The sequence below is a fragment of the Lonchura striata genome, chromosome Z (genome assembly GCF_050655825.1).
Source record: "Lonchura striata isolate lonStrDom1 chromosome Z, ASM5065582v1, whole genome shotgun sequence".
Classification (NCBI taxonomy): domain Eukaryota; kingdom Metazoa; phylum Chordata; class Aves; order Passeriformes; family Estrildidae; genus Lonchura; species Lonchura striata.
In genome coordinates this window covers 29,903,605-29,919,241 of record NC_140740.1, presented here as the reverse complement: position 1 = coordinate 29,919,241, position 15,637 = coordinate 29,903,605, and the positions used below count along the sequence as shown (strand labels likewise).

At 36.2% G+C, this 15,637-nt stretch overlaps 1 protein-coding gene across 4 annotated transcripts in view; it reads right to left on the bottom strand.

Moving 5' to 3' along the window:
- Window positions 1-15,637, bottom strand: part of LVRN (laeverin) — an 83,377-nt gene that overhangs the window by 16,543 nt on the left and 51,197 nt on the right. For all 4 annotated transcript variants that reach the window (XR_014951255.1, XM_085566619.1, XM_085566620.1 and 1 more), the window contains 11 exons: window positions 15,138-15,278; window positions 14,759-14,824; window positions 14,558-14,623; window positions 13,315-13,484; window positions 11,853-11,929; window positions 9,864-10,003; window positions 7,639-7,694; window positions 6,298-6,451; window positions 5,344-5,438; window positions 4,553-4,660; window positions 602-772 (listed from right to left, as the gene is read on the bottom strand). Coding sequence is in view for 3 of the 4 variants with exons in the window: in XM_085566619.1 (XP_085422745.1) it covers window positions 602-772; window positions 4,553-4,660; window positions 5,344-5,438; window positions 6,298-6,451; window positions 7,639-7,694; window positions 9,864-10,003; window positions 11,853-11,929; window positions 13,315-13,484; window positions 14,558-14,623; window positions 14,759-14,824; window positions 15,138-15,278 (1,244 nt within the window). In the remaining variant the exon portion in view is untranslated. The remainder of the gene's footprint in view (window positions 1-601; window positions 773-4,552; window positions 4,661-5,343; window positions 5,439-6,297; window positions 6,452-7,638; window positions 7,695-9,863; window positions 10,004-11,852; window positions 11,930-13,314; window positions 13,485-14,557; window positions 14,624-14,758; window positions 14,825-15,137; window positions 15,279-15,637) is intronic.

The following is a 15,637-nucleotide window of genomic DNA, read 5'->3' as shown; positions in this document are numbered from 1 at the left end:
TTGCAACATTTTTTGTCTTATTCTCAGTCATATTTTTCTGTCTTCCCAAATGACCACCACACTAGAGCAGGTGGCTGGAAGGACTAAGATGTTACTTCCGCACCTTGGACCATGGAGTTTATGTGAATGTTTGGATGATATTTCTTTAGAGCATCACTGCCAAAATTCCACTCTTTAACAAATGCTTTAGGTAATACAAACATGACTAATTAAAGAATTTAACATCTTTTTACTGACAAAGATACAAATGCCAGTAAAAGAAAATAAACATAGTGTTCCCAACTATGTTCTGGAAACTTTTGAACAAGACTCTTCAATATATGTCTTAACTTTTTGGTTGGCCCACGTGGAGTCAGAACTTAAGACCTGATGACCCGTATTTTGTATTTGCAGAAGGTTTGTTTATTTGTGTCTCTCATTTTTCATACTTGCTCCCTAACCAAACTCTTTAAAACATTACCAGTGGTTGACAAGACACATGCTTCTGTGGCATGCAAACTTCTACCAGCTTTGCACAGTAAAGTATTTTTGTTCTTATTATTTACTATTGTATTGCAATTTACTTCTACATACAATAAAGATATACTTTATTCAAGGTCACCTGTAAAGTAACCATGACTCTTTGGCACAACTCATGGCATAGAGCAGGATGTCTTCATCTTCCTCAACAGAGTTGGTATGGTTGTACATTTCCCACGCAAAATTCCATTCTTTATCACTTCCCACTGCAACACCATAACAGCAGATTGTTCTTCTAATTAAAAAGGGGATTCTGCAAGGCAAAATACACTTTAAAGGTACTGTACTGTTGTAGAGGCAAACCCTGTTAATGCGTAACTGAAATAAAATGTTTATTTACAGTTAAAAGATACACAACAGTGCAAATATAAAATAGTAGTGTAAACAAATATGAGGAAATCTCATTGTTTTATCTTTGATTTAAGCATTTAAAAAGCATGCAGTTTAAAGGAAACCAAAACCCCCAGCATTTTTAGAGCAATATAGAGCGATTGGACCAGACTATTTTGTGTGCATACAGTGTCAATGCCACTGTTCTCCATCACAACCTAGGAAATGGATCACATCATTAGAGAGAGTACTAATGCATATATGCATCATTCCAGACAAGCCTTTTCTAAGTTTCTGCAGTGAATGCACCCCATAGGAAAAGCCATTTGCAGCACAGAAGGAAACAGAAGGGACTTTTTTCCATGCAACAGGCAGCCTCCTATTACTCCCACCCCAGGGAAGAGTCCTCAACACGGCAGTGAATTTCATAACAGAAACTAAATGAAAGAATTGCCAGTATAATGCTCCATATGCAAAGGCTGAACAGGAAGTTTTTTCTGTAGCAATGATGTATCCCTGACATTAAGATATTGCAAACAATTTTCAGTGATAGCAGTATTCTACTATGCAGGTATCTGAAAATAGTTTCAATTAACTTTGGACTAATTCCCTACAGAGGAATGGGTGTCATTTCTATAAATGAAACATTTGACTTCCCTATGTCATACTGTTAGTCTGCTTATTATTACATTAAGCCAAGGTTGTAAGTCAAGGTGTAAATATTACCCTCTCTTTGATCAGGAGATACACTTAGAAAAACAGTTAATTTTCTGGTCAGAAAAGCCATTCTTCAGCCCAAAACTGGGCCTGAAGAATGAAAAATTTAAATTCAAATTTAAATACAATTTGAGAAAAAATTCTGAGTTTCAGCAGACTATACTAGAGAAAGTAAGGCTGATGCCAACAGTTGGTCAGTCAGGAGGAAGGATAAATTATATCAATCTTTAGAGTATAAGGTAGAGAAAAGAAAGTTATAATTTTGGAAACAAAAGACTAGTAGGAAAGAGTGAGAGAATGGGGTGTTTTACATGACAGACATCCCTGGTTAGTTAAAAGACAAGATGCAGGGATTTTGGTAGTTTGTTGCAGATGGGGTATTTTACTGTCATGCTAACAGAAAGTGTAGGCATGTCCCATATTTACTTTAAGAAATAGTTTGGATTCATTTACCTAGATATTTTCTGGGACATAAGGGATTTACCACCAAGAATGACATGTAGAGTAGTTATGTCAGGCTAAAGTATTGCCCTGCGAGGAATCCTTCTCTAACAGGTCTGAGTTACATGGTCTAGTAATTTATTTAATAATCTTTTCATAATGTTGCAGTTACAGGTCATAGTAAGGTGACAATGGGGTAAAGCTATTTTGGCCAAATACAGCTATTTATTTTACTACTGAAGCTGCTCCAGTAGTTGCAAGAAAATGTTCATTAAAAAGTGTAAAGTTGTGTGTGAATAGACAAGCACTGTGTATCATTTGGCTGCAGCTCTGATGTGCAACATTTGAAGCAGACTGGATGGGCAGCTTACTATGGGGCAATGGTTTGCTGGCTGGTGCCATCTCTGGTGGCCCTGAAGTGGTTTATGTTGTGTAGTTCCCAGAGGGTGTCCAGTATGGTCCAAAAAGGGACTTTGGGGCTTGAGGTTATGTTAAGTGACTTAATTCATCTTGATGTTTTTTCTGGCTGTGTGATTTGACATTACTGCCTGCCAGGAGCCCTCATTTCTGGAACTTGGGGAAAATGTAAAAACCTGCTGGAAAGCAGGGCAGGTTATTTTACATTGATGTTTTTGTTTCGTTTTTGGTTTTTTTTGTTTTTTGCTTATTTGGTTGGAGTTTTTTTTGTTTGTTTGTTTTGGAACCAGAAATAACATGGTGATTTCTTAACTTTTGAGAGTAGCAGCAATATATGTGAACCTTTAGTAAAAAAGTAAAATGGACTGAAATACTGTCCCTCCCCCAAGGCTACTTTCCTTCTTTGAAAAGTCAAGCCAGTAACAGCATCTAAGAGAATACATTTATTTAGCAAGCTTCACTACACTCCTGTAATGAAAAAAGAGTAAAACTGAGAGCTGGGGATTACAGCTCTAGTTATTTTTATGAAAGAGATAAATATGCACTGTATTAAGTCCAGTTATGTTCTGTTAGGAACAATTTGGAAATGTTCAGCTGAATATTGATCAATCAATCTGAAACAGAAATGCATTACTTCATTCCACAGATGTGAGAATCCTTCTGGGTTCCACCTGTGGCAAAACAGCTGTTATGAATTTGCTCTCAGCATGAAGAACATAAGAGCATCTAAAGGGTTTGTCTGTGAAATATGGGTTAAAAGTGTATTGTGCCTATTTCTTTTCCTACCCAGCACATGTAAAATCTTTTCATTAACTGCATGGGAACAGTGATACGTCACTTGAAACCTAAGAAGTGTCCTACCTTCTGTGGGGTTTTCTCCTTAAAACATGATAATCTTTCAATTATTTAATGATAATTAATTTACCAAATTCAGAGTTTCATTTTTTCCACACATATAGACCAGTAAAATCCATTTGAGGTTTTCCCAGTGCCAAGAAGGACAGCACAAATAATATTCTTCATCAAATTCAAAACTCAATCAGCTAATATATTTCACAGATTTTTCAGCCATTCAGGTCAAACAAGGTATGTTGTATTCCATCACCTCAAATGTTATTAGTAGGGAAAGATGACTGTTTTGAAAACAGACTGACATTTCAGGACATGATTATTGCTTGTAATGTGGAATTGCAAGAATATTCTCTCTAGAATGGAACAAAATGTATGTAGGCTATTTAAACTTTCCAGTCTAACAGAAAACTCAGTTTGGCTTTTATGAGGATGATCACTGTGAAGTTATCTTAGAAAACTCAAATACAATAGTACAAGTTCAGTTTACTTAGCCAACTACATGTATCAACATATATCAAATAAAAACAACAAAATATTAATCACAACTGCAACAAATAAAAATAAACTTTAAATATTCACTCACCAGTGCCAACACTATTTGACTATTGCATAGAAAGACATCAAAAGAAAGAGGAAGAAAAAGAGAATAAGAATTTCAATACATTGTAATTTTTTTTTTAATAATGCAGTGGTTGAATACAGAAAGTCTCTTCCTGGTAGAGTCCAGAGTCCATTCTCACAGACCAGACCCCTGACCACTAGGCACCAGTACCAGCATAAGGACTGACAGCGGTTCCCAGCATCTCTTTATGTGAACACAGAACATGCAAGGCACTTTGATGGGATCACCATGGGCAGATGGCTGTACCATGCAAACATCACTCAGTATTGTTACGAGAAGCTTAAAAGCTGAGTTGGTGTGCGTGAAAACCCCAAGGCTGTATACAGCAAAGGGACTGGGCATATGGGATATTAGCAGTCACAGGAGGTTCACCTGTTACATAGCTAACCAGCTTTTGGTCTTCATGGCAAAATCTGCATCCTCCAGCATGTGAAGTCTATGTAAAAAGTAGCAATTATGAAATCATAATAAAGCTGGGATTTGGGGAAGAGGAGGAGGTGGGGCAGACATAGTTGTCTTAAATTCTGCCATTCTGTCAAGAAATAAGAGCAGTGTACAGGAGCATTTCTCATTCTGCCTCCCCCTTGTAACAGCCTTTTAACTTTCCACCTCCCTTAGACATGCACACCTCTAAGAGCAGATCACCGTTCTTACTTGTACTCAGGGTTGTCCCTCCACTTAGCATACAGTTCCGATGAGAGGTCCAAACAGTCTTGGAGGCCCAGCCAGCACGCTGTTGCCAAGAGTTTTTCCAAATACACTCTTGAGGAGAAGTTAAAACAGTAAGAATGAAAGATATGCATACCACATTTGGAGTACTTGATCTGTGCCTGACCACCACAGTTTCAGAACATGATGCCATTAACCCACAAGAATCCTCTCCTAGGAATAATTGAGTTTTAATAAAATAATTAAACAAACAATAATGGTCCCAAGACATTAATATTAGTGGATATTAGTGAGGCAACCAATGTACTATATTTTTTGTAAGTTTTTTGTGTGGTTTATAGCCCTTTTGGAAGTTTTAAGGTATTGGCTGTGTTTAATCCAAATCACTCTGATATTTAAGCCTTTGGCTGCAGTGGCCTTGCAAACTGAAGTATTTTAAAGTTTAGTAATTGACTCGAAAATTATATCTTGACTTCATTGCTGTCAGTTTTTCTTCAATTAGCAGCAGCCTGTTGAGCCTGTTCTCTGACAAACGAGAGCTACCACTATGATCCTTAAATTATCATCCTTTATGCTCCTATCCTGATACTGCAGTTGCACTGGAGGTGTCGTCATAAAGAATACACACTTAAAGGACAGTAAAATCACAATTTATTTATGTTCACATTAGTTAGAGGATTATTCCTGTGTCTTGTATTTAAATTTACATGAGCAAATTGCAACATATCAAATCCAGTCACACCAGAAAAAACTCTTAAGAAAAGCAGAATACTTACTGAGCAAAATAGTCATCTTCCAAAGCATCAACATTTTGACGAATAAAACCTGCATAATAATGGTATATTGGCAACATTCTCTTTAAAAGGTATTTCTTTTAAAAGAAGGGAAAGAAAAAATACTTTCATTTAGATGCACATTTTTATTTTCCTTATTTACTCAGATTTATACTAAACATTTATCACTATTAATGTCCTGAAAACACAGAAAATTAAATTAAACTGAGTTTACAATGCAATATAACTGTACTTCAAATCAAACTGGCACATTACCATTTCACATCACTCGGACCTTTGAACTTATTATAAAAGACAACAAATTCTCAGAGAAACAGGAAGAAACCCTTCTCAATAGGAAATACTTTGTTCTTCTCATTTATTTTCACATACCTTTATTTTTTAGAGCTTAAGAGAACTAATACTGTGGGACTTAATAAGTGGAATCTTCAAATAGACATCAAGAAAATAAATGTGACAGTAGTATCTCAGGTGAGTAAAATATAGGAGAGAATAATTTCATTTAGTATCTAAACACTGTTCCTTGTTTCTCTCCATGAAAGTGAATGGAAAGCACAGACCACAAATACACCACATACCTTTTGTGCATAGCAGTGTTGGTCTTTTCAATTACTACTGACTGATAGTTCTGTTTTCCAAATTCACCATTTCAAAAAAACAAGGATGAAGCTTAAAGTAAAGAATGTGCATGTATTTCTGCTTTTCAATAAGAAACAGCTCAAGATTCAATGAGACTTATCATTGACTAATATGTATAATTAAGTACCTACTCCTATTTTAAAAAAATCAAAACTTGATAAAATCATGCAAAAGAAATGACAAACACTGTGACTCATCATAGCCACAACTACATTACTGAGAATTTAAAAAGCATTAATTTTAGACTAACATATTTGCATGATCTAATATCTTTGGTAACTAACAAAATGGTCATACCTTTAAAAGTGGATATACTTCATGGTTCTTCAGTGTACTTTCTAAATTGTCAGGAATAAGGTTTAACAATACCACATTCCATATGAAGAGCTCATCTTCTCTGGCAAGGTATTTAGTTAGTTCAAGTGCTGTTTCAATTGGAACATACCCAAAGCTATGTAAAAAAAAAAAAAAAAAAGAAAACCAAACCAAAACAAAAAAACCCCACACATTTTAGCATACTCATTCACATTTACCACCTACTACACATATTTATTTATTTATGGAACAGGCAATAAAACATGAGGATACTATGTGGAAAGTAACCTAGAAAAGGCACTGGAAAAAATAAAGGAAATATAAATGTATGGTGATTTTAGAAGCTGAACTCTCAAAACATTTATTAAGGAGCACTGTGCTGCTATCAAAGCAATAGGCTAGTCATGGCAGTAAGCATGGCAATATGCACTCTGTATCTGCTTGGGTCTGCAGGATATGGTACAAACACATTGATAGCATGTGTCTGTCCCCCTGTAACAAAACTAAGAAGAAAAGTACTGTTTTAGTAATAATACAACTTTATTTTTATTGTGAAACAACTTATTTTCATTACATGTTCTTTTGTGGAATATGTAAAAGTCAAACCATTTAATTCAGATGCACACTATTTGTAGAATTAATTACTTCATCATGGCATTTCTGTCCCTCAGTGTGGAATAAGTATGGAATTAATTTTTTCACAACAAAATTCCAATTCAAGCCCCTTGACTCCAGAACTTCCTCCTGTCAGAGTTAACTTCCACAGGCCCTAAAGCAGGGCAGTGTGCTTTGGCCACCTCATTCCTGAGGTCCCTCATTGCAGGGACATCTTCATCATAGGTGTCTGATGCTTTTATTACCTCTGGTACATGTGAGGCACAGACACACTTAATGCTTCTCAGCTCCTACAACTCTGCTGACCTCTTTAGTACCACAGGCCTGAAAAATCAAGTCATGACTCAGCAACAGAAATTAAAGAGGTTTTGAGAGATGCAGTACAGCACAGGTGAGATAACGCAGAATAAATGAAGGAAGATACAGAATCTTCATTTTTTTCCATTAAATACAGGGTAATTCCTAAAGAAAGCATGGTAGTGCCGCTATTTAAAATAATTTCCTTGGAGCTGGAACAAAAGAAATTTTGACTCACTCAGCACTGGCAAAAGAAGGGAATAAATATCTCAAAGCAGTTATTCTTAAATATATCAAAGCAGTTATTCTTAGGAGGCACACATGGGTAGGAATCAAGGAAGCAGAAGTGGAAATCTTGAGTGTAATAATATTGTTTAATCAATTTCTGTAACATATTGGAAACATACTTACTTTGCCAATGCAAAAACATCATCTATCAGCTGGAACCTGCTGACAGCGGGAATAGCCTGCAGAAAGCATTCATGTTGTGTTAGTTGATATCAACATGTCATTAAGAATTTACAAAAAGCTTTGTGATGTTTCAGAAGGATCCCTAACAAATTTTCTAAATCAAAACAGCTTACAAAACATTGAGAAATGGATCCTGAATTTTAAACTGATATTTTTTATGTGCTTTAAGAGATATGTGCTATACACAGAGCTACATAATATAGTTATATATTATAGTGTATATAAACATGTAAGTACAGTACATTAACCAGAGAATTTAAAGACCCCTCTTACTTGCATGCTGTAATTGAAATTAAAACATGTAAATGCCACATTTCTTTAAAATACTCTAGTTACACAATTTTGGTGTATTTTTTCCTTTTGAGGTTTAAATACAGAATCTGTACTTGGTGCTGAGCAGTGTGTTTATCACTACCATGAAATAAATGACTGAGGCACAGTCATGGGTGTGTCTCTGCTTATATGCATGTATCTCATGCTCTTGGGGCAAGACTGCTGTCCTCCTTGTCTTCTCCCTGTTCCATGCCCCTGCAGTTTGGTCAGTGCTTGAGCAAACATTCCTTCTGACAGCTGGAGCATAAAGCAGGGCAGAAATGCCAAAAGCAGACAGAAGTCAGGTGGCTTGGGTTGACACCCACCAGACAGGAACATGATGCTGGATGGAAACTGCATGTTCTTGTTCCACCTCTGGATACCAAGAAATATTATATACAGCATGACCACAAGGAACAGATGGTTTTGCACAACTGCTACCAAGAACACTTCCCACCAGGAAGCGTTACCACAAAGAACAGACAGTTTGACCACAGTGCCACCCAAGGCACTTTGCAAAGTTGTAGTTAATAAGGCAAAGAATGCACCCTGATCTTGTACATGACTGAGGATTGTGAGAACTTGATACAAAATTGTAGGCACAGATGCATGTGTCTGTCTTCCTCATCCTTCCCAGAAGGGATGCCTTATGGTAAGACCTGCATCCTTGGCCATGCTGAATGTTTTCACTCAATAAATTAGGCTTGTGATTGCAGTCCTATTGTTAGTGCTATCAATAGTTGTTCTGCAGTTAATGCACTTGTCACCATCAAACCAAAATAACTATTTTGTTGTCTTTAATAATCCATGCTACTTGTGAACCTGTCTTGTTTGAATGTGACCAAACCTATAGTTAATAGACTATTCCTGCACCTGAGGTCTGGCCCAGAGTTAAGTTTTTGCAACTCTATATGGTGCAAAAAAATGGCTCCAAATCAGCACACACCAGACATCTTGAAGAGTCTGAATCTTGTAGATTTGCCCTGAAAGAAAGAAGCTTAGAAGAAATGAAACCACTGTGCTGTAGGAAGGTTTAACGTGCTCTGATCAGCCTTGTGTCCAGACTTTCCAGAGAAAGATTGCACTGATTACTATTATGTCAAAAGGTTACATTTTCTCACTTTTGTTAGCAAAACCAATGAGCTGACGCTACTACTGCAGCCTCTGACTCACTATAGGATTAGGCAACACTGAAACCATGCAACCCCATCTAGAGTCACATTTGTTCTGTACCACTTTCACCTTCAGTTCAGCTATGGCAAGTCAAAGGTAGGATGAAGTCTATTCTAAATCAGTGTCTACAGAAGACTGAAAGAGAATTGATTGGAACTTCTAGGAAAATTATCCACAAAAATCCAAAACCAAAAAAAAACCCCAAACAAATCCACAAAACACCAATCAGCCAACCAACCAAAAACCCACCAAAAAAAAGTTGGGTTTTTTTTCTTTTTTTTTTTTTTAATTCCACAGACAGAAACACTGTGGTTTGACAAAACATGGAAATAAACTTCCTCACAATTTTTCCTTCTTTATGATTGTTTTATACCAGCTAGGGCTCAAATCCTGTATTCATACTGAAAGCTCCTTGAGCCAGATTTAAAGACAACAGGAGAACCACAAGCTAGTAACACAAATTTGAAGAAAAAAATACAGTGTAAAGTTTTTTTTCATGCTTATCTGAAACTGTTTAGGCCTGTCATCTATCCACTACAAAAAGCCAGTGACTTTAGTGGTGCAATGGTGAGTTTGTCATTATTCCAAGGTTTCATCAATGTGAATCCAGGTAAAATCTGCATGAAAAAATATATGGAAAGAGTTTGCTCATAAGCTTGAGAAAACAAAAATCATCTTACCTTTGGGTCATTTTCTAGTAACCGTGCTAATCTCTTCAAGTTTAATTGGTCATAGTTCACTCTGTAGTATCCACTTAAATTTACATTTAGCAAGATCCAGTCATATTCTGACTCTGGTACTTGCATTTCAGGAAACATCTCTGTAAAGTGACATTAGAACATATCATTTTGTTTTCCATGCACTGCTTCTTTTGAATTTACAAACAATGGATTTGGTGCTTCTCTGAGACATGAGACACAAGTTTGAGGCTGGACTCAAAAAGAATCCCTCAGAAGCTCAGTGGAATTGAGATCTCTGCTCTGCACAGCAGGATGACTTCAACAAGCCAATGATTCCCCATGTACTGAGCACCTTGGGATTCTAAGGAGTAGGCTGAATATCCATTTTGCTCCAGCCCTTTTAGCTTAAAGGCAGCTGTGAGAGTTCAGAAAGTCTGCCCTGAGAACAAACTCTCAGGATAAGGCAAAATATCTTCCCACACCTGTTGTAGAGCAAGGACTCACAGCACACCTACTGCTCCCAGCTCCAAAACACAGTGCTCAGCACCTCACAGAAGAAATGACCACTTACCAGTATTCAGAAAAATGCAGATCAAGGAAAAAAACCCCCAAAACCTATTAAGTTTCACCAAGAGACAAGTAATTGAAACTGCTTATTTTAAAGAAGATAGTCCCATAATCCTTTTGAGTTGCATCACTCACTAGCAGCTTCCTCCTGCAGTCCATCTCACTACTTATTCAGATGTTCTCGCCTGAGGGACTGCTCCCAGAGCCTACAGTGCTTTGAAGGAGCCAGTGCAGCCTTGAAGGCTCTAAGCTGCCTCATCAGAAGAGTATTCTGTTTTCACATCCTGATTTGAGAAGGCAAACTCTGTTAGAACAGTAAATCAATACTGGTGAGTAATCTACACCCATCAGTGCTTTACTCTGAACAGAGGACTCAGACTCCAGTGTTTACACAGAGCAAGTACTTGCTTAGACAGAGCAAATACTGCAAGATTCATTCTGTGTTCAGAGAAATATACATGCATTTTTTCTTATTTGCCTGTCTGTATACAGTCGAATTAATGATCACTCAAGCTATCTTACTGCCTAAAAAAGAGAGGAAGTAACTTTTAACCCCTGCAAACCAAGGGTGGAGAGCTGCAATACGCACAGCATATTGAAGATTTGTTCTTAAGCGTTCCACTGCATTAGTCTCTGCATCTTCTTGTAACTCATCTAAAACTTGATGCATGCCTGACTTGCCAAAGCAAAATGATTGCCCCATTTTAATTATTATACTTTTTCTTTCCTATAAAAAGCTATCAGAAAGTAGTGAGTTCAGAAAGAACTGAATTTTTAATTTGGTTGGAGATGCCCATAAAATCACTTTCTATTATAAGACTTTAAAACTTGAAAAATCCTACTATTTTGATAATTTTAAATTTAATTTGAATAAACAAATTAAATTATGTCAAAACCATGAATTTTTTTGTTATTACAGATAATAATGTGTAACAATATTTGGGTTACTTCCCAAAACCAGTGTTATTTTTTCAGTCTTGTATCTACTACTTGAGCTGATAATTTTCTGGTATTTCACAGCTGAGATCCTGACTATGTTCAAAAGCTGTCATTAACCTCAATAAGATCTGAGGGAAGAATATTACAGAAGCATGAGTGTCTAAAAGTTTGAATTTATGTAAAAAAAATATAAAATCCAAATTTCTGTGGAAATCTCTACCCATAAAATGTGTTGTACCATATTACTAAAATCTCAAGATTATACTTAAGTTTGATGCAACATAGAAAAGAACATTATAATGACCTAATTGAAAAATCTACCACTATTTTGTAACACAAAATCATTACAAGAGATAAACAAAGACATTTCTGTATAAAAGTTTTATCTCCCTATTCAATTCAAATATGTCCTACTTTTAAAAAAGACTTTGGAGAGTTCTCATCACTTTGGTTTTAGAATGTGCAAACAAATACATTACTTACTGCTGCTTTTATCTAGCCAGGTTAAGGGTTGTGATGATCCATTTCTCATCCAAGAAATAGGAACAATCCAGGTGTTACTTAATAAATAAAAGGACTTGATTAAAATTCTTATACTTAAAAATCTCTCTTAGCTGATGCTAAACTACAGTGCAGATTAGTTCCATTTTACAAGAATCTCCATCTACCTTTTATCCTCTTTGATGCATGCAACTTTATCAAATAATGGTACTTCTGCTGGATCAGCATTTATCTTCTCCAAAAGGGAGCTTTAGCATGGCAATAAAAATAATATTGTTCAGGGCTAGGTATTTCAATACCATTGTCTTTCTGTGCTGTCTTTCCTTATCCAGGCAGTAATTTTATTCTCCCCACTTATTACACATCACCTTATTTCTGGAGACCTTAAAGCTACTTTTCAGAAGCATATCTACCAAAAAAAGGTCCCAAGAAATCAATACAACTGTCTTTCCAACAACTGTAATTTCTTTTCTGAGGGAATGTAAAACTTCTTTCTGGTAAAAGAGATGAAAGCTTCAAACGCCTGAAAAATTCTGTAGTACAGGTTCTGGGCTTTCTTACATTCACATGATAATTTGTGCTTGCTAACTGTACAGGACTTCACACTTGTGACTTGGAATGCCTTATCTGAGCTAACCAAGAATATTGAATGAATTAATGCTTTACAGTTCCTGGAGATTGGGAGCAAAGGAAACCCTGTGGCTCGTGTCAAAACTCCTTTTGTCTGTTTGTATTACCAGCAATAATTTCCAAGAAAAAACTGGTTTGGATTTTGCTCTCCTTTGCACTTTTTCATCTCATGGGCTCCATCCATACACCCCAAAACTCATATCAACTGCTTCTTCATAAATGCTCAAACCCTAGCCAGGAGTTTCTAAAGTGGGTGACAAGAGGCAGCTACTTCTATCATCATTTTCAGACATCTAAATTAGTTTTCAAAAGCCCCAGACACTTAGCAATGCTCACTGACAAGAACTTAAAACTGTTGTTCAGGTATCAGCACTTTTCTGAGAAACTAGTAATTTATTTAAGTATTTAAATGCAACCCTTCTATCCTTGTCAGGCAGAAGAGACTGAGAATGTGTGCACTGGAAAGAAGCTAAGCATGGTTCATCCAGGTCCCCAGTCTGTAAACCTCAGGGATGAGGAAGAAAGAAAATGCCAGGCAAAAATCCTCCCTGCAACACGCTCATCACCAACGTCTGATTTATTATTATGTGGCTGGAAAAGTCACTATTCCAGAGGAAAGCAACTTTTTGGAAAAAGCAAGCAGAATTTGCAGAACTACTGCAAAACACCAGCAAAATCTCAAACAGATTTTACTTGACTGCTTGTCACAAGAAAAAAAACATAAATTTAAAAATCAGAACATGTTATTGTAACTGAAGCATTTCCTGCAAAAAATGGGGTATAAGCATACAATAAAAACAGAAGCTAAACATACTTGTAAGAATCAGTACTCTTTCTATTGTTTTTATTAAAAAATTGTTCCTGTCTGATTGTTCCGGTAGTTAGATTTAATGTTAAAACTGGAAACCCATTTTGGCATGTCCAGGAATCCATTATTTGTTTTACAGGTGCAGGCAACTGAACTTCATCCTGTGCATCTACAACCTGAAAGAGAAAGACAAATTAGAAATACTTATGATGAACAAGGTATTTACTGATATTGCTTCAGTGAATTTCTGGGAGTGTTTCTAATGCAGTAGAGAAAATAATGCTTAGCAGCTTGCTGGTCTTTGGCCCAAAAAATTGCCCTTGGTGCAAAAAATCAATGTAGCAAATTCCAAGGAATCTTTCTGACATCCTAATAAAGACATAATGCAGGCATAAACCTTTTTCAGTAATTATGAAACACTGAGATGACACTTTTCATTCTACAATCTGCTGCAAATCTTTCAATTTTTAGTGTTAATATACTTACACATCTCTATGGCTATGATAGATTTGATTAGTTAATTTCACTCAAATAGAACTGATTGAACACAAATATATTTAAGTGACATAACAAACAAACTGAATAAGTGAAGACAAATTTGGAAAGACATTAAGCTGGAGTCCAAACTAGTGTGAATTGTTTCAGTCTTCACTGGTATAAAATATATCTGAATTGCACATCTGAAATTTTAGCACTCCCATTCCTAAGACAAATCTGAAACACAACAGAAGCCTTCTTTAGAGGACCAGGAAGGGGGATTTAAAAAAAAATAACCTAATATTAGCATTTGTTTTCTTTGTCAGATCTTTGCCAAAATCACTGAAGGGTGAAATGCTGAGCTACTGCCCTGGATATAGACTTTCCTGATCTGAACATACCAGCATCTTTGATCATCAAGCCCAAGGCATCACACACTCTGATCTAGCAAAATCCAAGCTCCAGAACAATAGACTATGTGATTTCATGTAGGCTAATGTAATGACCATGGAACCCAAAACTTTGCCTGGTCCTGATTTCCTATCTCATGTCTCTACTCCATGTACTCTGTCCCACTGATCTCAGCTGCATCAAAGCAGCCAAATAAATGCTTAAAAAGACATTAGCTGGGAGAACTGGCAAAGGAAATTTTATGTAGGACAAAGACTGCACTACAGATAGCCACATTTCAATGCAGTCTTCTACAAACAGTTTATGCCTTAAATCCGGATTGTGCCAAAGGGAAAGAACACTAGAGACATAAAATGAGTACCATCTGGATGTGGGTCCACAGATTATCTTGATTAGCATTTGAGAAAGAAAATTCTTTCAGATATGACTGTGGGGAAACAAAGAGAAACATCAGAAGTCACAGAGGTTCGATGAAAACCATTAGCAAGGCAAGTTTTTTTTGTACAACTGGCATTTTCAAATGTATAAATCAAGACAAAGGGGGTTATTTTTTCAAACTTACAATAAGTGCTCTGATGAACAACTTTTCAGTCAGGAAAACAGAAAGCATCCAGGTTATAGAAGCCCCCTAGAGTACAAAATAAAAAAAATGAAAAAAAAAAAAAATTATTATTGCAATTACTGTTGCAATATGATTTAAAATGTTCCAGAGATGCTAGTTGGTCTACATCCACACTTCATATTTTACAGATGTTAAAAATATTTTCACGTCTTCCTTCATAGCCAAGTAGACTTGCAACACCCAATAAATTTGTGTGTGCTGAACGTGTGCTGAAACACATTTTGCATGACAAAATAGTTTTGTTCAGTTCCTTCCAAATCTACCTTGTGACATTAGCTTAGAATCTGCAATAAATGGGAAAAAATTTCTGGATTTTTACCTTGCTGTATGTGATGTTGTCAAACAGAGACATTAAAGAAAAAGATCCTTTGATCTTGTCTTCACTCTCTGACAGTGATCGAGCTATTTCACTGTCTTCCCTTAAGACAGGTTGTACTACATGAGCATAAAAGATTTTATCCTGCAAGAAGAAGACAAATCTTGTCATGTGAGATGAACAGAAGATACTAATTCTCTGGAGATAATGAGGAATTAGCACTATTAGGAATAATTTGTCTATAAACAAGCTCCCCAACTCCCTAGCTTTCTACTGAAGAACAGGGGACTACATACATGATCCTGACATTTTCTACATGCAGCACCAGTGATCAGTGAAAATATTACATCTTCAAAGTACTATGGGCTTGGGCCTGACAGTCAGTTACAATGAAATCCTCAGGCAAAAATAAGTCAACTATATTAAACAGCAAATGAACAAATACTGAAAACTGAAAGCCTGTATTTCATTTACTGCTGTTATGAATATGGCAACATATTCCT